We start from the raw sequence: 25,362 nt of genomic DNA, 5'->3' as shown, positions 1-25,362 counted from the left end.
TTCCCCACGCACTCGCAGCCGGCGCAGCGCCGCTGAAAGGGCGCGCCCATTGACACTGCCGTAAACTGATTTGATATTCAGGCACTCCGCTTCGGAAGCGCGCTCCGCAGAAGAAAGCGATAATAAAAGCGGGGCGGTGCGCTGCGCGTGTTCGTGAACGCGTGTGCCAGGTCGGCCATCTACGTGGCGAACGCGGACGTTATTCGCGGGCCTCGCTGCACCCCCTGCGCCAGTGTCGCTGGACTTCGGCATTCCGGGCTCCACTGGTCTTTACTCCAGGGCAGCCGAGGCTGGGACCGACCCTGCAGGTTTTGTGAGGGTGCGATACGGGCTCTGGGCTGCCCGCCCGGTCTGCTCGCCCTGGCTGGCTCGCCCGGCCGAGATCCACCCCGGAATAAATTACTTACCGCGCTGCGACGGGGAGCGCAAGGATTAACCTGGAGGAGGGGCCGACGGCACGGTGGGGGCTGCCCGGGGCGGCGGGGTCAGGGAGCGCGCCGAAAACGAAAGCAAAAACAGTGGCGCTGGGGAGGGCACCTCTGCGCCGCGTGTTGTCCACCTGTCGTGTCCGCCGTGCGGAAAATCACATTACACACACAATTCAATATGGGTCCTAATTCCGAGGCCGTAATCGCGTTAGCCGCTAGCCGCGTTAGCCCACGCGTGGCGAGCCGCACTTTGCCGGTGGGGCGGTAGCAGCGCAGGCCCCTTGACGCCACGCGCCGCCACGCCCGCGCGTTTGTTCGTTTCGTCTTTTGCCGAGGTCGAGTTACCGGTAATGTCGGCCTGAGTGGTCCGGACGAGAACGGCCTTCACGTGCTCGAGGACCTGCACGGCACTGGGGTCGTTCGAGCGCCACGCCCGCTACGCCAGCGGCTGGATTCCTTTTTTATTTTCCTCGCTATTTCATTACCGAGGCTCGCTGCGGCCTGGTGTGGCACGGGTGTTGACCGTACTGCAAACCCTACTGGGCCCTGCAGGGCTCTCTCCCCGCGTAGACGGCCTGCGGAGAAAGGCAGCCCTGGCCCGGCCGGCCGCAGCCCTTGCCAGCCCCTGGGACTTACCGGCTGGCCGGGGGGCTGGGACCGGAGACTTGCAATCAATAATCCTGGAAGCAACTTGCCGTCCGGTGGACTTGGCCAAGTCCCCGGAGAGGCGCGTTGCTGGCTGGTTGCTGGCGCGCCCGGCCCGCGGGCAGGGCGGCCAGGAAGGCGGGACCGTCGGCCTCGGCGTCAGCATCCCCGTTCGGAGACGTCCCCGCTCGGATCAGCACCTTCACTTGTGGACCCCACGCGGTGAATCAGGCTGCCCGACCAACGCGACCGTACACTGTGGACCAGAAGCGCAGGGCCTTTTTCACTGGCGCTGCTGTTTTGAACATTGACATCCTGTCCTGTCTGCTACTTGACTTTCGTTGGTTTTCCTCGTTCGCGCTGCCACTCGAACTCCCCGTTTTAATCAGTACATCTTTGATGGATGCCCGCCATCCGCGGGACAGCTTGTCCGTACGACCCCTGCCGCGAAGGGGGCGGTGGCGCGGCGGGGAGTCGTATCGACGAATTGGCGCGCGTGTTTTGATTAGTGGCAGCCATGTGTCCTGCACCCGCCAAGCCGGCCCGAGGCCCCGGCTCCGGGCGCGCGGCCACGCAACATGCGACCCTGGCTTGGTGTGCACAGCACGGCAGCACGCGACCGACCAGCACATGCCAGCGCAACCTGGAAACGAGAACGAGGGAAAAAAACAGGCTTATTCCATTCCCACCGGAAACTGGACTAAAAAGTTCTTCGCAAATAGGCCATGAGGGTACGAGCATTCTAGCTAGTTTCTAAGTCAGGCCCGAAACCAACGTACTTGTCTACGGAAAGGAGAAGGGGCGTTGTTATTCGTCTGGACTCGGCACAGGTGAGCAAGACGAGAAGCCGTTGTTGATACTGAGCCGTGTGTGTGTCTTACTCTCCGTGTGCAGCGGGGCGCTTGCCTCGTATGCTGTGAAGGTTGACTTATCCCATTACCGGGGCAGGGCGCCCAGCAGGGCGCTGGGACGCGCGGCAACCAGCGCGTGGCAAACCTGATTAGCCCCAGCCCACGCCCCGCCAAGCCCCGCCACGCCCCGCCAAGCCCCGACGTCCTCGGAGACCAGAGACCGCGACCCGGAGTCCACTTGGCGGCACCGCTGACTCTGCGCCGGTCCGGAAGCGGAGTCCCTCGCTTCAGCAGCACACACTGCGTGCAGGCAGCCACACCACTCGCAGGCAGCCTACAATACGTGCAGGTGACCTACTCGTCCCAAGGGCAGTGCCACGCACACAGCCACACACAGCGACCGCGGTGAGGGCCCAGCACTGCCGCCCTGCACCCTGGCCCCTAGCCACAGGGCGGTAGCGGCAACTCGAGTGGCCAGCGGTCTGGCGAGCTGGTACACTGGTGGAGAATGGCACAGCCAGTATGCTGACTGCTCTCTCTCGCGCTGATGGGGCGTCCCTAGCGGCGCGAGAGAGACGGGCAGGGCGAGGAAACCACTGCTCGGACTCCCTCTGCAGGGCTGCAGGGTCGCGGCGTAGTGCGCGCGGTGTCTGCTTGTTAGGCAGCCTCCCCTTCCCCTCCGGCCCGGGCTGCTCGCCTCGCAGGCACACGGCATGCTTAGCCTTCCGGTGGGGGCACCATGGGACTTAGGATGTGCTCATTCCGGCCTCGCCCCCGGGGCTTCAGGGCCGGAGAACTTTTGCCGTTTCCCCCAGAATTTCTAGTGTGATGGCGCACGTCGTTTATTGCTGCGATGATCGATGCCCCGTGGCGAGGAATGTCCGCGCCCCGCCGCGCTGCCTCTGGGCCCGCACTGTATTTGTCGCCCTGCCTCCTCGCCCGGCCTCGTCGCCCCGAACGCGCGGCTGGAGGGCTCGACGTCGTTCTCGGTCCTCTCTCGCGCAGCCCCGCGCTCAACAGGTGGACCGCCTGTCTTACTTAAACCTCGCATTACACCCCATTCCGGCCGCAGCGTGTGTCACACCGTGTTTTTGAAACTCCGCAGTAATGGTGCGTGTAGAATGAAAAAAAAATATGAAAGTTGGTGGTGATTGATGTCACCCTCGACTGCGAGAACAACAAGAACAAGCTCTAGTTAGTTGGGCTCCCTCACCAGGTGAGAGAGAAATAGAGTTCTTCGGGCCACCGCGCCAAATCCACTGCAGCCTGCACTGGGCTGGACGAGTCACCATTACTCGCTCACTCAGAGCCCCGGTAATTGGATTGGATTCTGCGCTGCTGCCTGGGCCTGCAGGGCGCTGCCGGCGGACTCCGAACGGTGATTTCGTCGCGCCCTTTCTGTCACACTCACTGGACGGCCTCAAGGGGTGCGAGAGAGACGAGCACTGTGTGGAATCGCGAATCGCACACCGCTGCCGCGACCGTGGCCGCACTTGGCATAGGATTTACACGGCACCAGTGGTTGGCGTGGGGTGGCACCACCACCGCCTCCTTGCCGCGGGCTTTCCCACAGCCTGCCCTATCGGCTCTCCGCGTTCTCGTCACGACCTTGACACGGCTTACCGCGGCTTGGGCCAGCTGGCCTGCTAATGCCGACTCGCACGGTTCCCACCTGGTCGCACTGCACCGCACGCGCGATGGCTGTCTAGCCAATTACAAGGGGTTTGGTGGAAATCCGGTGCAGGTGCGTGCCGACCACGGATTTATTATTGGCCCCGCCGGCCCAGGCCGCCAGGCAGTCTTCCTCGCCGGCGGAGCATTAACTGCGGCGACGCGGAATGGACCGAGCGGATCGGCCGACTTCACAGGATGCGGCGATAAGTCGCACCGCACACTATTTCTGGCAGACATAAACCAGCTATCTATTCCCGGGGTAAACAGGGCGTTACCGCGCGCCGCGAGACCTCGGCCTCCCTCGGCGCCCCGCCTGGCGCCTCGCTGCGCACCGCCTGCACGGCTTGCACGGCCTGCACCCGCGCCGTGCGCATTGTTACGCCACCATGCGGTGCCGTGAGCGGACGTGAGGGGCCGAATTTCGAGAGACAAACCCGGCAGGAGGCAAAACGCTGGGTGGACTCGGCCTGGGGCGGCGCTTCAGGGCCCCGAATGTTTATTGAGACTGGGCCGTTTACAGCTGATATTGAAAAAGCCTTGCGCGCGGAGCGGAACGCGTTGAAATGGCGCCAGCATTCGCCAGCATTCGCCCGCCGTCCGTCAATCCATCACCCGATTCGCGTTCCTGCGGTTAATGTAATTTTCCCAGGGGTTTTGATTGATGAGATGGCGCTGACCGCGGTGAGGAAAAACCCCGCAGGTTTTTACTCCCTTTTTATGGGGCCGGCACGGCTGCATTAATGAGAGAAATCCCATCGACAAAGCTGGTGCTTGCTCCCGATATATTATTCCGGGCAGAGCCGTGTCGCTCGGCGGGCCTCCCTTTAAATTTTGTCAGTAGCAGGCGCCGCGCCGCCGTCGAGGGGTGGAAACGTGAGGAATTATTACTGTATCCCTGGCCGAGGCGAACCGAAGGGCGGCGGGATCTACGGCCCGGCACGCCAAACAAAAGGCGGCCGGGGATCTCCCGCCGCGGGGAGGAAAAATGGGGAGGGGGCTCTTCTGTGTGCCATTGTGACGAAAACGAGAGGGTGGGTTAAATATCTTGAAAATAAAATAATTAATTACAAGTAAAGGGGGGGGGGCTTACGCCCGACGAGAGGCAACAGCGGGGGTTTCACGTCGCGTCGTTTAAAGAGAGATGATCCGGTGACAAGGTGCTGCGCGTCGATAAGGACCCTCTGGAACAAAATTGAAGCTTTTTTAATCCGTCACAAGGGGAGCCTCAACGAAGAACGAGGCACGATCTGCGTGGAAGAGGAGCGACTTAAAGTGGCTTCCTCCGGTTCGATTTTGACATTACCTCGCGGCCGAGACTAGTTGTAAAACGGAATGAGCGGCCCGGGTTGCGAATTAACGTCTTTGCGGTGCCATTCCGAGTAACGGCGCTCCCTTTTTCCCGCCATTACCTCAAAAATAATACAATAACAGCGCGGCGCAATCACGGGGCCGCAACAAAGTCGGTGCCGAGATACGATCAGTAAACCGAATTGGCCCCGTTTCTTCCCTTCCGCTCTTCCGCGCCCCGAATTTTTCTGCTCCTTTCATTTCCACCGTGAACTGTGACGAGAGAAGCCCGATTGTATTTCTTGCCTTCTCCAGTTTGCGTTTGTTTTGTTGGAGCTACGTACCATGAAAAATGTGAGCTTTAATTTGATCCACATATACAGATAACTTTGATCATGTTTGTAGAGACATTTTTGAATTAAGAATGGTTTTCGTGGGACGACGGACCCCTCCTCCTTTAATATATCCCGAGAACGCGCCCCTCCCAGCACTGTGTTGCCTCCCCCGGAAAACATTCCCCCCCACGCGCTGCCTCCCCTTGTCGTTTTCATCGAGGGCCTCTGCATGAGGAGAAAGCGAAAGCTTGAGGGGCGAGAATGAGGAGGGGGATGTCGTCACACAATGCTTGCCACTCTGCAATGCAGAGAAGTCTATTCTTTTTTTTCCCTTTTCGTTCCTTTTGCCCCTTCTACTTGTCCCCGACCGTGTGTGGGCGAGCAAGCGGGCGACCTGCTGCTCTAGTCCCCTCTGCGTCGCGGGGCTCTGTGACAACCAAGCAATCTTGGCCCAGCAACGGGGCTCCACACACAATTACGTAATATAAGGGTGCCCTGCATCAAGTTCGTTACACGCCGAGAAATATAAACACCGGAGCCCTCTGGTTATCCCGAGATTTGTTTTTGAGAGCAGTGCCGACATGGGCGATTAACTCCGCCACGTCCAACACCTCCGACGGCCTGATGCATGTGGATGTGTGGAAATGCGCGGCAATGGTGCGAGCTGATGAGGCAACGGCCAAAAGCCGCCCAATGACATGCAGATCCCTGCGGCCCTGCGGCAGTGCCATGAGCAGGGCCCTGCCCCGACAAGGTGTAGTGGTTGTGGCGTGTGCGCCGCCACACCTGCAGGCCTCTCAACCTTGGTCGCCCTGGCAACACGCCAAACGCCGCCCGTCCGTTTGCACTCTTTTGTCCAGAAAGGCTTGACCGATTGGCTGCATGTGGCCCCAGGCCGCCCAGGCTCTCTCTGAGTCCCCAAGGGGTGCGAGATGGACGAAGCGCTGGAATGATCCCCCGCTGCGGGTGACCGCCCTCCGAGAACCCTCTGGCTGCCCCTGGCTGGCGGGCCGTGGTGCGGTTGCGCCCCGTCCACAATCCCCCTCATAATTCGACCGAAATTCTACCGACCGCGGCCGCGCCGGGCTGCGCCGGGCCGCGCGCCCACTGGCCATTCACACTGCGGCGGTGACGTCAGCCCATTGCGTTTTGCGGAACACGGAAAAAAAGGATTAGTTGTGACAACTAACATGTTAGTTGAAAAGCGTCCAAAGAAGATTTTAGTTTTCACGACTAAAAGTTTGCTGCTCGAACGAATTTATAAGTTGGAACGACTAAAAAACTACAGTTGGCTCAAGGATAAAGTTGATTGTGCCTACACTATGTTAGTTGTGATGACTAACATGAGCATCACGAGAGAAAAGAAGCTTCGTATAAGAAAAACCTTCAACGGGTATCGATCGCGGAATCTGTGATCTGAGAGCTGCTGAGGCTATCCACTGCGCTGTGGTGAGCTGATAGCGGGAGAATGACCAATGACGCTGATACAGCAAACTGACCGATGCTAGGACAAGCGACGATTAAATGATCGCCCGAAAGTCGGGTCTCCTAAGAATGTCCGCAGCGCAGTGGGCAGCGTCTCTGATTGACAAGCGACAGGTCCTAAGTTCGATTCCCGCCGCAGATTTTTTTTCTGTGCGTGGTTATTTCTTCCGTGACGGTCGTGTTAATCCTCACAACTACATAGTGTAGGCACAATCAACTTTATCCTTGAGCCAACTGTAGTTTTTTAGTCGTTCCAACTTATAAATTCGTTCGAGCAGCAAACTTTTAGTCGTGGAAACTAAAATCTTCTTTGGACGCTTTTCAACTAACATGTTAGTTGTCACAACTAATCCTTTTTTTCCGTGAATGCCTTTTGTTGCAGATCCTCCCCTGTTAAAAAGAGGGCGCCACTGGTTTGATCACCTCCATTTCATTCTCCTCCACTCCTCGTCATACCTCTAGCAGCAAGGCGTGCCCCGCCTCGCTAGCAAATTTATGCGCTACGTCGATCGCCGTTGCGTCGAGCGTCCAACGCAAAAAAGGGCGTGGAATTTCTTTGCCGCGACCACGCCGACCGCATGGTTTGGGGGTGCTGCTATCATTCACGGAAGTCTGTCCCGCCCAATGCAAACTCGGGTGATGAAAAACGCACCGCGGCGGCCGAGCCGGCCCGGCTGGCCGAGCCCTGTCAGCCTGACACTGTCAGTGCGACATGACTGAGTGTCATCAGGGCGGGTGATGGTCACCCCAAATGATACGTGGCTCGTAATGGGACCTCCAATCCGTCACGTTAAATTGCGGTGCGACCTTCACCTTCTTGTTGGTTTGTTGTTGTTTGTATATTTCGTCTAGTGGTGCGAGCAGCTCGCGGATTTCTTGTCGTCATTTCTTACCAGTCGTTTTCTTTTCCAAAGACAGCGAATTACCGTTTATTTTCATCGTCCTGTCGAGTTGAGTTTGTACTGTAAACAAGTGAATGAAAGTGTCGCGTTTCTGCCCTGATTATTTCTGTTTGCCGAGACTCTGTCGTGCTCCTCCATCGATATAGCCATTTCTGTCTCAAATTCTTGTTCCTTTTTCATCATAAGAGAATGCCGAAGCCCGTTTATTCCTTAAAAAAAAAAAGAGGGGGAAAGTATTGGCCACGGGGTGCGGAGGCCTCTTGACATAGCGCTTTAATTCTCGAAACTCGATCAGTTTGAGCCCGATCTAATTTGAATATTTGACTCGGCTGCAGACGGGGTTTCGTGATGCAATGCGCCTTGCGCCCTCCTCATTCATATTTCGCCGTTCTCTTTATCCGTGTTTTTCGTCCGTTTCTGCAACGTATCCCTTGGCAAATAGTCGTCTGTCATCACGCTGTCCGTCGCTCTCTTTGCTTTCCGCCGACAGTTTTCAGATGAGTTTTGCCTTAAAAAGTTGGTGGGTGGCGGCGCGGCGGCGGCGCGGCACATCTACATGAAAGGTTGCAGCTTTTATTTTACCCAAGCAGCTCTGCTGATGGGTGTGTCCCGCGCACGCACGGGCACGCTCGCACTCTTAGAAACTTGTTCGTTTTCTTAAATCAGCGTGAGTTTATAGGGTTGTTACAATTATTGAAAGAAGCGGGTACATATTTTTTGAGTCCCAGCACGAGGTATTGTAGAGCACAAAAGTAAAATTTTGATCCAAAAGATTTTCCACTAAGCTCGCCGTATATAAACACCGGCCGTGATGGCGGAAGGGGTTCGCGACCTCTTTTCGGTGATAGGGTAAGCACCGCCGAGCCTCGGCGTGGCGCGGTACGGCGCGGCCAGCGCTTGCGTGTGCGGCCCTGAGCTGTTTTATTGATAGTGCCCTTAACGTCCGCCCAAAAATCCACCCCACATGATTAGGGGCAAAGATATATGTTTGTATTTTTATTCCTCTTTCATTTCGGGAAGCTTGTCTGACTTGGTCGTCACGCCACTCATCGACCGGCGAGGGCTGCGATCGACGGGGAGGCCTTGGCGGCCTCGGCGGCCTTGGAGGGGTGCTCGAATCAAGTCTCGGTGTCCTTATCTCTGACGGCTGCCATTGTGACTTAGGCGGCGCGGCCCTCTTCCCGAGCGTCTTGACGGCCTCGGCGGCCTTGACGGGGTGACGGCCTTGGCGGCCTCCGCGGGGGCGCGGGGCAGGTGCGTGGGCGGGGCGATCCGCCTTGGCGGGGCCATGGCGGCGTGGCGCGGCGCGGCCTGGCGTGTGGCGATATTGCCCGGATTGGTCTATTACCGCCTGACGCGTGCCGCCTCCCGTTATCTCACCCTAACGCAAATTGCCGCGCCGAGGGGGAAAATGGATTCTGTATCCTGTTACGGTGTTGCGTCGCCACTCGGAAAGGTGCGGAGGTGCTGCATGCCCCCACGGCCGCGGCCTCGTGGACGTCCGCGCGGCCCCCAGGAGGGCCTCCCCAGGCGTCCCCGGGCGTCCCCGGCCTCCCCCGGCCTGGGCAGGTCGAGAGGCCGCCCCCGGCGAGGCAGGCGAGGCAGGGGGAGGGAGACGCGCCTCTCGTCGGGCGTAATAGACGCAGGATGGGGTGGAGAGCCCCCGAGGTAGCGAGGCACGGCACGGCACGGTGTAGGGTGGCTGGGTCGGCGTTTTTAGCCCGCGCGTCCCCGCCGGCGTTGTAGTGAGGTTAGAGCTGACCCCCACCTGTCACTTCGGGTTACCGGGCCGTGTAGGCGCGGGGCGGTGCGGTCGTGCGGAGAGGACCTGTCCCCGCCAGCCACCGCCAGGCAGCCAGGCCGTGGAGCACGTCGTGGAGGGCACGAAGGCGGTGAGGGCCAGCCCCACAGCCCCAACCCGCAGCCGGGCAAATGGCAAATACTGGCAAGTTGATTGATGCGTTGCTTCATGCAGCAAGCTTTTCCCCGTCGGGCTGCGAAGCCGAGCGAGTGAATTGGGCGTGCTGGGCGGGGTGGAGTGGGAGCCATGTTCCAGTGTAGGGGTTGATTTCCCTGTCCGGTCAAAGGGAAGGAGGCTTTGGAGCCGCAGGTGCCGAGCCGTTGCGCTGCGACCGACCCCATTCGCCCCATTCGCGAAGGCGCCACCTGCTACTCGCGCCGCTCCCTGGCGGCACCGCCCGGCCCGGCACCGCCCGCCGCGCTGCGCGAGTCCCTCCAGACTCCAAAGGTCCACCGCCAGGCCGCCGTGCCCTCGGCCGCGCCGGCAGAAGCAATATAATGTTTCTGGAAGCAGGTTGGCCGACTTGCGTCGTCTGATGCTGGCCTGGGAGTCCCTGCACAGCGCGGCCCAGCCTGGGACGAGACGCCGCGACCCACAAACGCAGCCAGCCTTCTCTGTGGCTGTGCGGTGCTGTGCGGCCAGCCCGCTGATGCTGCCTGTGTAGTGCTCCACCCCATCCCTCGGTACTTCGATCCTTCTGGCCTTGCCTCGCCTCGCCTCCTTAGCACGGCCAGGCTGTGCCTCGCCCCGCCCCGCTCCGCCCGCCGAGTCGAGGGTAGGCAACGTGCCCGACAGCGGGACTGCGGCGTCGGCGAGACCCGCCTCGCCTTTACGGTGCTGGTCACTCTCTGGCTAGTCACGTACTGGATGTTGACACAATCAGTGAGTGGGTGTGGGAGTAAAGATACATAAGGAAAGAACGTGGCCGCCCGGAATTCCGGCTCTTTGATTATCCAAGCAGGTCTCTCGATACTGACTCTCTGGAGAAAAACAGTACGATGTTAGGACGTTGAGGAGGAAGAAGAAGGCAAGGGGGAGTCTTGTTTCCGATGTGGCGGCCGCCTTGCAGCCACTACAGAGCACTCCCCGGCAAGGTGGTTGTGACGGCGTGGACCGCGTGGACGGCCCCTCTGCGCACACCCCCGTTCTTTTCACTTAGGGGCGGGTGCAACGAACTCTCCGTCTGCCTTTCTCACACTCACACACACGCACACACACAGATGGGCGCCATAAAGGAGCAGCGCGTGCTCGGGGCGGATATCGACACCGATTAAGCGACGCGCGCGCCCGCCTGTAAGAAGGCTCTCTTTTGTGCCGAATCTGCCTTCTTGGGGCGCAAAGTTTGGTGGCCGCCGAGGCGTGAAGTGTTTGTTTGGCCGGCTGGGCCTGCCTGCCAGGCTGCCCGCCTTGGCCTGGGTCCCGCCCCTCCCACGACGCCGCAGACTCCACGGAGGAGCATTGTTCTTGTCTGCCGAGCTTTGGCGTGATGGAAATGTACTTATTTCTCGATACCCTTGCTGCATGGCTTCATGGCGCGGCCTGGCGTGACCCTCGCCCTTTGGGCCCTTTGCGTGTCCCGACCTTGGCACTCGCCGGCACCACGCCCCGCACGTGTTTGTGTGTGTGTGTGTGTGTGTGTGTGTGTGTGTGCGCGCGCGTGCGTGCGTGCGTGCACGTGCGACGACCACGCCTCGTGATTGGAGCGCCGCATTATCCGCGCGGTGTCACGCAGCCGACAATCATTCGGGCAATCGCAGCAGGGTGTGGCCCTGTCCGTCTGTCCGTCTGTCCATCCGCCTGGCGGGACAATGGGCCGTGGGACGTGGCCGTCTTGAACGTCGGTGATTGGTGAGTCGTCCCGCCCCTTAGCTCGCCCTGATGAGTTAAGCGTCGCGACGCGTGTCAGGCGCAGTCGAGGGGTGCCAGAGAGAGAGAGGGAGAATCAAAGACGCCGAGGCAGCGCCCCGTCGTCAAGCCGGCTGCTGCTCCGCTGCTCCACTCCACCGCAAGAAGGCGTGGAGGATGGCAGTGTGGGCGCTTTCCGCTTCGAGGAGACACTCGCTGTGCACTAATGGAACGCCTCGGGACGGTGGTGAGGTCGGCCTGTCTGCCCGTCTGTGTGCCTACCTGCCTGTGGCATGCGAGGGCCGCCCAGAGGGCCACCCAGCCGCAGGGCCACCCCGTGGAACACCCAGAGGGACGGCCAGAGGGACGCCCAGAGGCACACCCTGAGGCACACCCAGAGGCACACCCGGAGGCACACGCAGAGGGACACCCAAAGGGACACCCAGAGGGACACGAGGGTGATGTCCCCGTCCCACCCTGGCACCCGGAAGCGTGACGGGGCGGGAGGTTCGACACGTCGGGTGCGTTGCGCTGCGCGCCCCCAGGCTTACGCGCTGACAGGATATTAGTCATCACAGCCAGTCAGGTTTAGGACCTCGCCCACCCCGGCCTGGCCGGGCCCAGCCCGCCCCACCTCGTCGGGACAAATTTTTCAACTGTCATTTCTTGTTTGGGTGGACGGCAGAGGGAGACCCAGGTGGTTCGGGTCGGAATTGGTTTCAGCGTGGAATTTGGGGTGGGTGCAGGACGGGACAGCGACTCCCGACAGCCTGACCGCCACGCCGACCGTTTCCCGTTTCGCACTCGTCGTGTCGACCTCGTTAGCCCGCGTTAGCCCGCGTTAGCCCGCGTTGGCCGGGAGAGGCTGGTATTCGGCCGGGCGAGGTGGCACAGTGGCCGGTGGCGGCGATGGCGCCGCAGAGTCGTGTTGCGGGAAGGCGGGCTGAAAAGGGTCGCCGTGCGGCCAGTGGCGGCTGGCCGGGGGACGGTGCGGTGGGCAGGACGGCAGGGCTGGCCCAGGCCAGCTCAGGCGACTCAGGCCGCGCCTGCTACGTGCCCCAGCCTGTTTTGCTCCACCTGCCCGGGACCTGCCCCGAGCGCGCCGCCAGCCTGCCGTAAATTTGAATAACGCAGCGATCCTCTTTTCCTCGCTGGAGGCTGGGAGGCTACAGCACGAGTTGGTCGGCCCTCGCGGCGCGCGCGGTGTTCCAGTGCGAGTGACGCGCGCTGATGGCCGCCTCGCGACGCCGCCTCGCGATGCCGCCGAGCGAGCGCTCATGACGAACAAAGTCTATTTATGTGTAATGCAGGCCGGGCCGCCCGAGACAGGCAAAGTTGGGCCGTGGAGTGCCGCACTGTTTTCAGCAGCGGGGTAAGCGGCTTTGGCGCGTCCCGCCCCGCCGGGTGTTGAACCCGGGCCGGCCGTCGCCGAGCGTCGTCAGACTACGACGACCCGCTACGGGAAGGCGCAGAAAAAACAGTCTAGAACCAAGGCCCGCCACGCGGCTGGGATGTAGCGATGGCATTACTTTCGAATAAGCAATCCTGCCGGGGCGGGGGCCGTCCGTAAGCACGGCAGGCGTCCCCAGCGCGCTGCACCGACGGGGTGACACCAACGAGTGGCCGAACCAGCTCTTGTCGCCGACGTACGGCGTCCCATGTGAGTCCGGCCGACAGTCGGAGATGAGGCCCTCACTGTGTACTCCCGGCCAGCTGCAAGTTTGTTGTCTCTCCCCAGAGCTTCTTTATGCTCAACACCCCGCCTGCTTTTCCAGCTGAGGCTTACATGGCCAGTGGGGGCGAACTCAGTGTGTGCGCGTCGTCTTGTACCCCTTACAAATTCATTTTAAAAACATTTATGAAACCCGTGTCTGTTGCTTTGTCGTGACTGACGTGGCTGTTTTTGTTGTTGTTGTTGGCAGGTACTACGCCATCACCAAGCCGCTGGAGTACGGCGTGAAGCGCACCCCGCGGCGCATGGTGGGCTGCGTGTCACTGGTGTGGCTCATGGCCGCGTGCATCTCGCTGCCGCCCCTGCTCATCCTGGGCAACGAGCACGAGCCGCCCGACGGCAAGGGCCCGCCGCAGTGCACCGTCTGCCAGAACTTCGGCTACCAGGTCAGTCAAGTTGCTTTCAACAGTGCAGGCCTCTCGCCACTGTTCATTTCCGTCCGAGTCTAGGTGGCCTTACAATGCGTGTCCGCCCATGTCCGGCGTCCCAATATTGGCGTTTTTGTTGAGAAAAGTTCGCATATGATGGTTTAAAAGGGTTAAGAATAGTAATTAACATCACATTCCTGTTACATTTGGTTCAAATAGTGCCAATAATCGGAGGACGGACATGGCCGGACACTCATTGTAAGGCCACCTTCTGCCTCGCACGAACTGCGAAACTGCGACGCTAAAAAAAAATCAATTGCCAGTTGTTCCTGGCCGCCCACTGCGCCACGCTCGAGCCCCGCGCCCACACGGTCAAAATGTGGCCTCCATTATGCAGACAGACGTGACGTCACTGCGTCCTACACTAATAACGGCGCGCTTATTGTGTTCTGGCACAATGGCGGCGTCCTAGCGCGGCGGAGGGCTGGAGCGACTGGAGCGCTGGTGCCTCGGCGGGGCAGGCCGGCCTGGGGTCGCGGCGCAAATACTACAAGTTGGACGGCACATCGTCACATGGTCGCTCGGCCCGTCACAAAGGGTGACGCGAGTTGGCCGAGCATATTAACTTGGTGGTGCGGGGCAAACGCGACAAACGAAAGAGTCAAGCCGGGCGGCGGCTGAGCGCGGGTCCCTCGCTCTATGGGCTGCCCGCGTAATGACTCTGCGAGAGCGAGAAAGGGGAAGGGGGACTTGAATGGAGTTGGCGGGAAATCGGCAGCGTATTATGGGACCTCTTTGGCTTTCTCCTCACACGCTCGCTCTCACACACAAGCAGACGCACACCCCGATACACGTGAATGACGAGCACCCCCCTCCCCCTTTTTGCCAGGTTCATTATGCATTCTCCCTTGGGCTGGCTGGCTGCAAGTCTGCACGCCGAACTCTGTCCGATTTCCGCCCCACTCCCAGCGTGTCGGATACATTAATTATCCGCCGCGCTGTTTTCCTCTGCGTTTCGAAAAATGCTTCGGCTGTGTAGGACGCGTGTCGCTATTCCCCCGTTCGTGTTTATTTAATTAATCCAACAGGCCAACTTTGATTCGGTTTCGCAGAGGCTGCGCTGCATAGCCCTCCGGATCGGGGCCCCCGGCCCCAGCCCCGCCCCAAGGGAATTCACACAACAGTGCCCCTAGTTGATTTGCCTTATTTCGGGCCACGGGGCCACGGCTCCGCTCCGCCATTGTTTCCGAGTCCGCCGTACTTGCTCGCCGACGACGGGGTGCTCTCCGCCCCCACCGAGGCCCTGAAGCACACCAAGACCTGCCGGGACGGTTCATGAGGTCGAATCATGTTGACCAGTGGATCGCCCTTCAGACAAGGAGGGTTTTATTCGAGAACCATTCGAGGCTAATATTCCTGGTGGTCCGCTGTGCGTCCGGGACACTGGACGGAAGGACTGGTGCGGCGCCTCGTCAAAGGAAGCGGCGGACAAAAGACGGCCACAATGACACACACGCCAATGGCCGGGGCGGGGCCGCGCGTGGGAACGAAAACAAAGTGTCCGTCCGCTCGCTCGGAAACCTTGGCAATTGGATTGGCCAGCCCCAGCCAGCCCGGCAGTGCAACAGGAAAAGCAGATAAGAGCGTTATGAAAGACTGCCACACTGGCGGCGCTGCTTCCGGGCGGCTGCAGCGCGGAGAACAACATGGAGGCCGTGAGGGGCTATGACGCGGAGCCCCGACGTGGAGCCTGCGTCGTCCCGGCCCGGCCCGTCGTGATGTGACGGCCGGGCTATCTTCCTGCTTCAGGCCTTCAGGCCCTTCACGCTGCAGCTTCTTTCTCGGCTCTCTTCTTCTCCTCTCCGCTGCAGCGCCGTTTCTCTGCACTCGCAGACGCTGGCCGCGCTTGGACCAGGCCGCCTGCCTGCCTGTCGACGCGTAAATTTTGAAGCGGCCTGGCGCGGCGTGGCCCGGCCCGGTACGTGCGCATGTGCGTCTTGCTGCTCGCTGCGGCCTTGTGTTCCTCTTCTTTTTGCCCGTCTGTGTGTGTGCTGCAGGCAGTTGGGTGGGTGGGAGAAAGAGAGGAGGGGGGTGACAGAGGGATAGAGAGAGAGGGAGGAAGGCAAAAAAGAGCGAAAGGGGTGGAATGGCGGAGCGGAGGAAGTGGGGGACGAATTGCCGACCGTCCTCCCCATATAAAATCCATCAGGTGTGAAGCGCCACCGACCCAGTCCGGCCTGACCTTTGCCCCGCCCCACCTCGCCCCGCCCCACCCCACCTCGCCCCGCCCCACCGCTGGCTGAGCCGAGTGGGTGCGCCAGCACCACGTCGGATGCTGTTTATATTTCATGCCTCCTGCCCCCGTCCACCGTGGCAGTCCCAACTCTACTTTGATAATTGTCTCCTCTTTTTTGGGGGGCGCGTGTGAGTTTGTTTTGTCTGCCGGTTATTATTTTACCCTCTTCATTTTTACCCCTGGTTCAAACGTAAGGATTGGTTGCGGTGAATGTTTTTTTTTTTTGCGTGTGCACCGCCCATGCCTGGCGCGATAGGGCGTGGCGTGGAGGGGCCATACAGCACAGGCGAGGCTGGCGCAACGCCAAATTAAAATTGACGCGCGGGCCGCGTGCAGCACGCCACGCCGCGCCGCGCCGCGCCAGCACACCCACAAATTAAATTGCAGCGACGATGTAACGGCCGCAATGACGGCGTGACGCTGTTGACGTTGGTGCTTGTGTTGCAGATCTACGCCACCCTGTGGTCGTTCTACATCCCGCTCACCGTGATGATCGTCGTGTACTACAAGATCTTCCGGGCGGCGCGGCGCATCGTGCTGGAGGAGCGTCGCGCGCAGACGCACCTGGGCCCGCCGCACGGCTACCTGCAGCCGTCGGCGCCCACGGCCTGCTGCGCCTACCACAACAGCACCCCCGCGGCCGGCGCGAGCGGTGGCGGCGGCGGCAACGGCGTCAAGAACGGCGGCACCTCGCCCGACGTCATGCTCTCCAACACGCTGCTCACCACGCCCGGCTCCGGCCCCGGCGGCAACGTGTCGCCGGGGTCGTCGCCGGCCGCGTCCACGCCGGCCGCCCGCCAGCACCGGCCCTCCACCACGAGCACCAACACCACGGTGAGTGGGCCGGCCGAACCAAGGGCCCCAGAACCCGAAGCCAGAACGCGAGAACGATGTCCGCGGAAGGCCTGTTTGTGGCGGCCGAGGCGCGACTACACTAATGCGGAAATGAAGGCCAGTCTGGCTCGCTGGCGATCGCGGCTCGGCGCTGTGTGTCTGTGAGGAAAATGGAGAATCCAAATGAAGAGAGAAAGGGGGGGGGGCGAAACTCGCTCCAACTACCGCCGCGTCTGGTCCCTGCGGAGGAGTCTGGCTGGAGGGGAGGCGGCGGCCAGGGCGGCCAGGGGGAGGGGGGCAGGTCAGAAGCGCACACAGAGTAAATAGGATTTGGGCATTGTTCCGGTTACAATGCACGCCGCCCAGACTGGCTCACCTGGCCCCCCAGGCCCCAGGGTGAGGGGCCGAAGGGAGAGGGGCTCCGAGGGAGGGGCTCTTGACGGGTCACTCCGGCGGGCAGAGCGTTGGCAGCGCGCACCTGGGCCTGGGCTTTGACGGGGGCGTGTTCGGCGGGGCGGCCGACCCTCACGGCGCCCCTTAGCGAGCACATGCGGGCCAACGCGGAGCCAGTGAGCGCGAGAGAGAGAGAGAGAGAGAGAGAGAGAGAGAGAGAGAGAGAGAGAGAGAGAGAGTCATTATTGACCGCCAAACGAGCCTGCCGTTTTGAGCAGCTTGTATCCTACTTGTACTTGCCGAGGAGAAAAACAACTTTTCTAATAAAATTCAACAAGTGGAGGAAAGAAATTATTAAAACGGGACACGGGGAACAGCGGCGCAGCCCGAGTTTGCCAACTTCTTGAGGACGCCGGGACGCCGGATGTCGGCAGGGCTCGGGGCGAGACGAGGCTGGACGAGAGGAGACAGGACGTGCACATTGTATAAACTACTGTCAATCCCGAATCAGTATTCCGGCCTTTTAACCGCGTCGCCACTGTTTCGGGCTTTCGGGCTCGTTCCTCTTTTTTTTCGCTTTTGAAAAGTTGCGCTCAAGCAGCGCACGCCGCGCCCTCCGGAGCGGAGAACGGCGCGTCTCGACTGCCGGGCGGCCGGGGAATGACAAAGCAGAGAGAGAGGAGAGAGAGAGAGAGAGAGAGAGAGAGAGATGCAGGGGAAAAATTAGAGGGGAACGAAGGGGCGGCAGCGGGCGAGGCCGGGCGAGGCAGCAGCAGGCTGTACACGGAATAACACAGGTCGGGCGGGAACTGATTCCGAGTCTGAGGGCGCAGCTTGCAGATTTAGGACCGGTGACGAGTCTCTCTCTCTCTCTCTCTCTCTCTCTCTCTCTCTCTCTCTCTCTCTCTCTCTCTCTCTCTCTCTCTCTCTCTCTCTCTCCTCTCTCTCTCTCTCTCTCCCTCCCCCTCCAGCCAAGGGCCGTGTTCTCGCCGTCCCTCGCGAGGCCTTGCTACCCTGAGCCCAGCCCGGCCGCCTCCGGGCGCCGCATATATTTCCCCCGCACTCGGAATTGCTTACCGCTTTCGACCCCGCCAACCTGTTGCAGTGCACTCACCTCGCGGGGCAGGGGGCCGACGGGGGCGAGGCTGATTTAGGAATACTTCTCGCGGCCAGGCATTATCATGCATTTCCCGGGTCGCGGCGGCCGCCCGCTTTCCTTGCATGACCTCTGACCCGGCGACAGCTAAAAAGAAACAACGTTTTTAAAGTGATGTTTGAAAAGGCAGAGGTTGTCGGTCTGGAAAATAGCCGCGACTGCGCTTTCCTAAACGAGGGCCGACTGGGACGTTGTGATGAACGCGGCGGGGGACTGGGAGAGCCTTGACCGTTGCGACAGTGGCTTCCTTTGCAACGTCTTCCTCGGAGCAGTCCGGGCCGCACGGCCACTCTCGAGATCACCTCCTCGTTTGACAAAGCAGGTAATGGCCGCCGCCGGCCACACACAGACTGAGTGGCGGTGGCCGCCCGCCCCGGGGAGCCATGCCTCTTTCTTAGGGCGGCCACTGTTAGCGGACGTTATTACCTCGTGGCGGGTCGTTCTAATCTTCGTCCCGCTTTCTTGCTCCCTCCACTGTAAGGGACGTCCGTCGCCGGCCGGGTCGCGTGAAGGGAAGGGCGCATGGGCAGCAAGCTCGCGGAAGAAACCGCCTTTCCGCGAGGGTTCCCAAAAACTTGCCAACACCTCGAGTTATTTTTCTCGTTTTGTTGAACGGGGGAAACGGTGCGGCGCGGCAAGCCAACTCCAATTGGATAACGTCTCCGGGGCAGGAAGGGGACGGAGACGGCCGTCATGTTGGCAGTGGCGGCACAAATGAACTGGCTCCAGCTCCACGTCGCGCCGCCGTTTCCTCGTCAGGCGGGCCGAGACGCACTCGCGAATGAGCGTCGTGAGCAGAATCGAGAAATTGCGTTTTGGAATTGTGAATTATCCACAGGACGTGCCGCCGTATTTACCCCGCTCTAATGGCATCTTTATCGGAACGGAAAATGAAATGTTCTCTCTGGTGGGCGACGTTTTCGGCGTGCCGACGACGAAAAATGGAATGCAAGACACGGTCGGCGCCGGTCTTCTGGCCCACTTTGCGAAGCCTTGGAGAATGTTTGCGCCGTGGGACACTGGTAGTCCGCGCGGATGCTGCTGGAGTTGGGCTGCCCAGCGCGCCGCTACGCCGCTGCAACCAATGGATGCGGGTGCCAGCATGCCTGCCATTCCCCGCCCAAAACTTCTCATTGGATTTCCGCATGGCCGGAGCTTTTTAAGCCGGAACCGTGGACGCGAAAGCGCGCAAGCGGCCCCGATGCGTCGGCCGGATACATATGCGCGCCGTTGTAATTTGGCTCATCCGTCCAATTTCACTTTCCAAGCCTAAAACCATCTCCATTTCGAATATTTATATATAATTTTGCTGCTTCGTTTGCATTGCCTGTCCCGTCTTTGAAAAAAATATTTCCTGTAAAGTGTGTCAGGGGGATCCCGCAGCGCAATCGTAATTGAATGTATAAAAAGCGGATTAATATAGCTTTGGCGGAAAAGAGGGGAGGGGGGACGGCAATTGAGCTCGAAATGTAATTTGGTCCGCCTGTCCGTTTGGATTCGGCGCGCGCGTCACCGGATGTGTCACAATGCTGCACGCGAAAATTGAAACGCTGACCCGTTTATACTATTTGGACAGTTTCTGGCCGACCCTTTCCTGGGTTCTGGACTCGGTGCAAGTCCTGCACGGCCTGCCGGTGGATATCGATTTATCGAACGCCTTTGAACTCCACTCCACTTTACTCCGCGCTGATCCCCGACGGCAATTCCATTTCGTTTTGTTTTTTTGTTCGTCACTGCTCTTAGGCCGGCGCTGCAGAGACTCCGAGACTCTCGAGCGGGGTCGCGTTTCGGCAGCGGCGCGCCCTGCCCCGTGTCGAGAGATCGCGAGAGATCGAACAAAAGATGCGCAGTTCGGTATAAAAAGGACCCTGCAAAATTTCATTTGTGGCGGGAGGATCAAAGCGATATCTCGGTCAGGGAGCCCTGCCATGAGGGCTGCCGTACCCAGGAGGGAACGCCCTGGCTGTTAACCGACGGAAAATCCAAGGTGAAACCTTTGCGACGATCTTGGTGCCCACGGCGGAACCAACGACTACCACCCTGGACTGATCCGGACTGCATCCCAGGGATGTGGCGATGTTGGTTGCCGTAGTAAGGTCTTGAAGGCAGCTCGTCTGGTTGGCTTCGATCTGCGATGGTGAGCAGTGACCCTGATGTGCAACAATGGCCGACTCCCCCACCCTCTTTCGCGTGCATTATTATTTAGGGGCCGCTTTATGTCGGGCTGCTCGGGGGTGCCGTGGCCGTGGCCGTGGAGGCAGCCAAGTTTGAGGCATGTGGGCTACCGGTTTTCCTCAGCCGGCCACAAACTTTGCTCACGAGCTCACCGTCAAACGAAGACCTTGGGCGCCGACCTCCTTCACTTAACGACGCGCCCTCACTCAAACTTGCGCCGAATTTCCATAAAAATATAAATAGAGTTCTGGAACTCGCGGAGAATGAACCAATTATGCTGTTGATTTTCCTCATTGCCCCGTCGGCGATGGAAGCCGAGTCTCGTTCTCGGAACAGCGGGTTCGTGAAGGATTTAACAGTGCCTTCCCCGCTTCCTTCCGCGCGGCTCGGCATGTTGCCGGGCGAGTATCTTTCCGGCTCATAAACTTAACCGCGGCGATTAAGATGGCCCGGTGGCAGGCGGCAGGGACAAGGACTTGATGGCGGTGATGATGGGGTCCGAGAGCGACGCGAACGCGCGACGCGACGTCGCGGGGGAAGCGAAGAAGGCCGAGAGGAACGCCCGGACGACCGCGTGGCTTTCCCGCGGAATGAGGACATGGAGCACTGGGGCGCCGCGCAGCCACAGGGTCCTGGAGTCCTGACTGCGGCAGTAGAGGACCCCTCGACTCGTCAAAACCGCAACAGTTTCTAGCTACCCGAAAAACGCAGTCGCGTTGGTCGCGTGGTTTCTCGCCAAGTAGAATGATTGCCCCTTGCATGAGTGGGATGTGAGCGCGGGGCGTTTTGTCTTTGTCATTTTCTTTGTGGGGGAAGTAAAAGGCCGTGGCGACGGCGGCCTCCAGCCTTCTTAGCTTCGCGGGGCTCTCGGCGTCTGCTCGGCGTGGCGCGCGACTTTTACGGCCGGTCAGCGAGAAAGTAGTGCAGGATGGCGGTTTTATTGCAACCTGCCTCCCTGCCTTTCTTCGCTGCTGTCTGCTGGGCTCGCTGCTGGGCCCCGCGATGTAACCAGCAGAGGATTCTTTCATCAAGTGAATCTCATCGCGTCCCCAGTTCGCATTCGGGCCAGGACCCTTGGACTCGTTCTGAGCTGTCTAGTCCACAGTCGGGACTCGAATCAAACACTCGAAGGTACCGATCGATTCCTCGTTCGAGGCGGTCCTTTGATGCTGCTCGAGTTCCGTTTGAGGATTAGAGAACTCGCAACCACGGCGGGCGGGCGGAGGCGGTGCGCGGACGCATGGAAGCGAGCAGGTGCATCTATTTCTAATCCACGCCGCCTGCCGCCCGCCGGCCTCGGTGCACAAAGACGACACGCCGTACAGCAGTGTGCCACGCGGCTGTAAATCAGACTCGATCCGCCGCACTGGCGTGGCGGCGAGGCCACAGCGGAGGCCTTGGGGAGGGGGCGGTGCAGCCGCCACCACGCCACCAGGCCGCCACCGCCTTGGCGCGGCGTGCGGACGCAGAGATGCACACCAGGCGCCGTGGTGCCTTCCAATCTTGTTCCCGCTCTGCCGAAACACTGCGCGGAGGAGGGCGAGTACGAGACGCTGTGGCGTGGCCTGGACCCCTCATTCCACTTAGAGGCCGACGACAAACTGCTCCTGGAGACGTCCTCGGTGTGGGCGGCGAGGCGCGGCCAGCTCCCCGCGGTGTGATGGGCCGGGCACTCGCACTTTGTTGCAGCCGTAATGGCTCCAGCAACAGCTTGGCCGCCCGGGCGGCCAGGACCCGCTGGCCTGGCCCGGCGATGTAATTGAAAACCTGCCGTGGCACCTGCAACCTGCCTGGCTGCCTGGCTGGCCGCCTCGTGGGCAGGCAGGCGGACGGGCAGGCAGGACAGGGTGACGTAACAATGCGCGTTCTTTTGTGTTGTTTCTTTCATCACAGCCTGCCCGGCTCGGCCTGGCCTGCCGGCTCCCTCATTGTTTGCCTCGGTACCCCGCTAAACCCTCTAAAACCACGCGCACCGCGTCCCACGGACTGCATGCAGCTCAGCCGCAATTACGAGTGTGCCGCTTGGCTCGCGTCCAACGACCGGCCAGCACGCCGCGGCCAGGTCGCTGAGGTGCGAACGCCGAGACGCTCGAATGGCGTTTGCGCGACTGTGCTCTTCTTTCGCCCGCCCCGCGGTTCGCTCGGATATTTCCGCCCCATTTTTCGTCAAGCGCCGCCTCGCTGCCGACCGAGCCCGACTATACCGCCCTAATGCCGCTCCGCGCTCCGCAGACTGAGAGTCTGTCTCTCTCGCACTCGCGGGGCGTCCCCTGTCGGTGCGAGAGAGACAGCGGCGGCCCTCGGAATCAGTCTACTGCTCACGTGTCCGTGAACGCGGCCGCCTAGAGCCCCGCTGAGCGGAAAGAAATCAGCGACTCGATCGTCTGGCAGCGAGAACGCCTTTTCGATTAAAACTCAATTATCGCGATAGCTGTCTGTCTGGGCGTCGTTTTCACTTTCCTCCGTCTCCCCTTCCGCGGCAGCACAGTGCAAGGCACAGTGAGTGGCGATGAAAGGGAAGTATCAAGGATTCATTTCGCCCAGTGTAGCAAGCATTGGCAGAACGGATGATGGCCTTGAAGCCGCGATGGATTCTGTAGGCTGACGAGCGGGGCGCCCGGAGCCCGGAGCCCCTGTGGGCAGGCGGGCAGGCAGTCCCGCCGAACTGGCCCGTCCGGCGGGCTGGCCCTCCTTCAAGGCGCGTCGCTGCGGCGCCTCCGCGACCCTCGGCCACCCTAGGCGCGCCGCTAACCCGGCTTGCAAATGCCGCCGCCCGAGTGTGAGGCGCCCGTTTGAAACTTGGCGCCGAGTTGGAGGAAGTCGGAGAGAGGGAAGGGAGCTCTCTGTGAATGGGCCGTGGTCGTCTTTGTGAATGGCTGAGTGGCGGGGCGCGCTGCCCGGTGGCCGCCAGTGGCCGCGCCGTGGGATGGGATGGCGTGCAAAAGTTGTCGACGGCGACGTGGTCGCGGTCCGCAGCGTGTTTCCGAACAGAGCCTTGGAGTCTCTCCGGGTGTCTCGCTCGGGCGTGAGTGAGACAGAGCGACCAGGCGCTGCGCTCGGCTGCGCTGGAATGTGAGGCAGAGATCCATCGGCAGGCCTCGCGACGCGTGCCTGCGGCCGCCAAGAGGCCCCGCTTCGAGTGGAGGGGCTCTTCGTTAAAAGTTGCAAAGCCGCCTTGCCTTCCTCGCGGACTTCTCGCGGGTCATTGGAGCCCTCCGCGAGCGGCCCGGGGCGTCTTTGTCGGAGCGGAGGGGGGGAGGGGAGGGGCAAGTCTCTGGCCCGAAAATAATCCGACAGGTGACTTTCCAATCAGAAGGCCGGAGCGGCGGAGCCACTGAACTTGGACCCAGTCACCCGCCCCGCCCCGCCTCGGGTGTGTGTACAGTGGGCCTGCAGCGCGACTTCCGTCGAATACCAATTTCCATCCGACGAGCGGCGCGGCGCGCGGCGCAGCAAGGCGGGCTGCTTGCGAGACTCTTCCCGAACTCGCCCGCGGGGTCAGTTTGTGTTTTGCAACTCGGGTGCAAAAGCGAAACTAATTCTTGGCGCCTCCGCGCGCTCCGCGCTCGGCGCCCCGGTTCGGCGCGGCGTGGCTCGGCCGCGAGGCGCGGGCCTGGATTAGCGATAAACTCGGCGGGGCGGGGATTCGAACCGCGGCCCTCGCACGTGGGATTACGCTAAGCCTGCTTGGGAATGGGCCTGGTAGGCGTGTGGAATGCGCGGGAAAGAGCGTCCTGTTTCCTCGGGGAGCAGGCCCGGCCTGGCCCGGCCGCCGGGAGGAGCAAAAATCCGCGATCCCGATCGTCATGGAGCCTTCCTCGGAGGGCCGAAGCGAATTAGCAGATGGGGCTCGCGTCGCCCTGCCTGCCTGGCCCTCCCCGCCGCGGGGCATACACCTGCCCTGCCCTGCCGGCCCTGCCCCGCCTTTATTAAACTCACGAGCGGTCGTTTGGCCGCGCGCTCCGCCTTGTATAAAATTGGAGTCTGATGCCGCCATGACGCCCATAACAAGAGGGCGGTGGACGGCGGTCGTCAAGGTACAGTCGCCCATCAGTCTCGACGACCTCGTGGACGACCTCCCCGGCGCTGGGGACGGTCATGGCCTCGCTGGCGCTGCATAGTTGTAACGCGAAGCTGCAGCAGGCCGCTTCCGCTCGCGAGGTCTCCCCCTCGCACTCATGGGGTGGGCCGCATGAAGGAGACGGAGTGACGGCACCTCGCGCTCGGACTCGGCCTGCTGACTTGGCCGCCATCTCCCCATTCTGGTGGCGCGGCCCAGCGCAGCGCGCACAATGTTGCATGGAGGACGTGCACGGCGTGCACTCCGTGACGACCCTGCCACGTTTTGTGACGACCGTGACGAGCGCGCCGCGACGCCCCCTCCCCGCCTCGGCGTGCTCAGTTATTCCAGTCCACTGCAACTACAGCCCTCCAGCACCGTCCAATCGCGCGCTACACTGCCGCGACCGCCGCCGCTGTCCCTGCGCAGGGCCGCGGGGATGAGGGTCGATGGTGATAAATATGCGAGCAGTGTTGTTGCAGGGTGTTTGATTTTGTTTTGGCTCAAAACGGCGCCAGTGTCTTGGGCGCCTCGCTGCTCTGCTCGCGTTGAATACGCATCGCGGCGTTTTTGCCATCCGCCCCGCGCTTCCGCACTTCGGCCGAGTTTTTACCAGTGGCGTGATGGATCAGCGCGTCCGCCGCGCCGCCGCCGCGCCGGAGGTGGGGAGTGGGACGTAATACGAGAGCTCTCCAGCACTGAATTTTCGAGTGTGTTTTAGTACCAGCGGGCCCGGCCAGGCCCGGTCGGCCGGCCCGCCCCCTGGCCAGAGTGCGGTCTGGGCGTCTGGCCCGGCCGGCCGACGAAGAGTGCTTCCGGGCCTTAAAAGCACACGAGCTCTCCACGGGGGCACCACACTGCCACCGGGCCAGACACCAGCAGCCATACATGCCCGGCAGAGGCATGCCGGAGCCTTGGCCGGAGCGTCCCGGAGCGTCTCCAGGGGGAGGGGAGTGGGTTACCTACATTGCAAAACTGATTTGTCGCACACGAGTGCCGACGCGAGCGAAGTGAGCAGGCAAAAGCTCCGCCTTGTCGAGAAGAACGTTTTTCTTTCGTTTTCTGTTAAACAAATATCCGTGCTTTTGCTCGCGG

General features: G+C 61.1%; 1 protein-coding gene across 1 annotated transcript in view; it reads left to right on the top strand.

Moving 5' to 3' along the window:
* The window catches only part of LOC117653536 (5-hydroxytryptamine receptor 1-like), a 44,908-nt gene that overhangs the window by 10,798 nt on the left and 8,748 nt on the right, over positions 1-25,362 (top strand). The window contains exons 2-3 of the mRNA XM_034399277.1: positions 13,176-13,371; positions 16,097-16,483. Coding sequence (XP_034255168.1) covers positions 13,176-13,371; positions 16,097-16,483 — 583 coding nt within the window. The remainder of the gene's footprint in view (positions 1-13,175; positions 13,372-16,096; positions 16,484-25,362) is intronic.

Source organism: Thrips palmi, unplaced genomic scaffold (assembly GCF_012932325.1).
Source record: "Thrips palmi isolate BJ-2018 unplaced genomic scaffold, TpBJ-2018v1 HiC_scaffold_8, whole genome shotgun sequence".
Classification (NCBI taxonomy): domain Eukaryota; kingdom Metazoa; phylum Arthropoda; class Insecta; order Thysanoptera; family Thripidae; genus Thrips; species Thrips palmi.
This window is presented reverse-complemented; position numbering and strand designations above follow the sequence as displayed.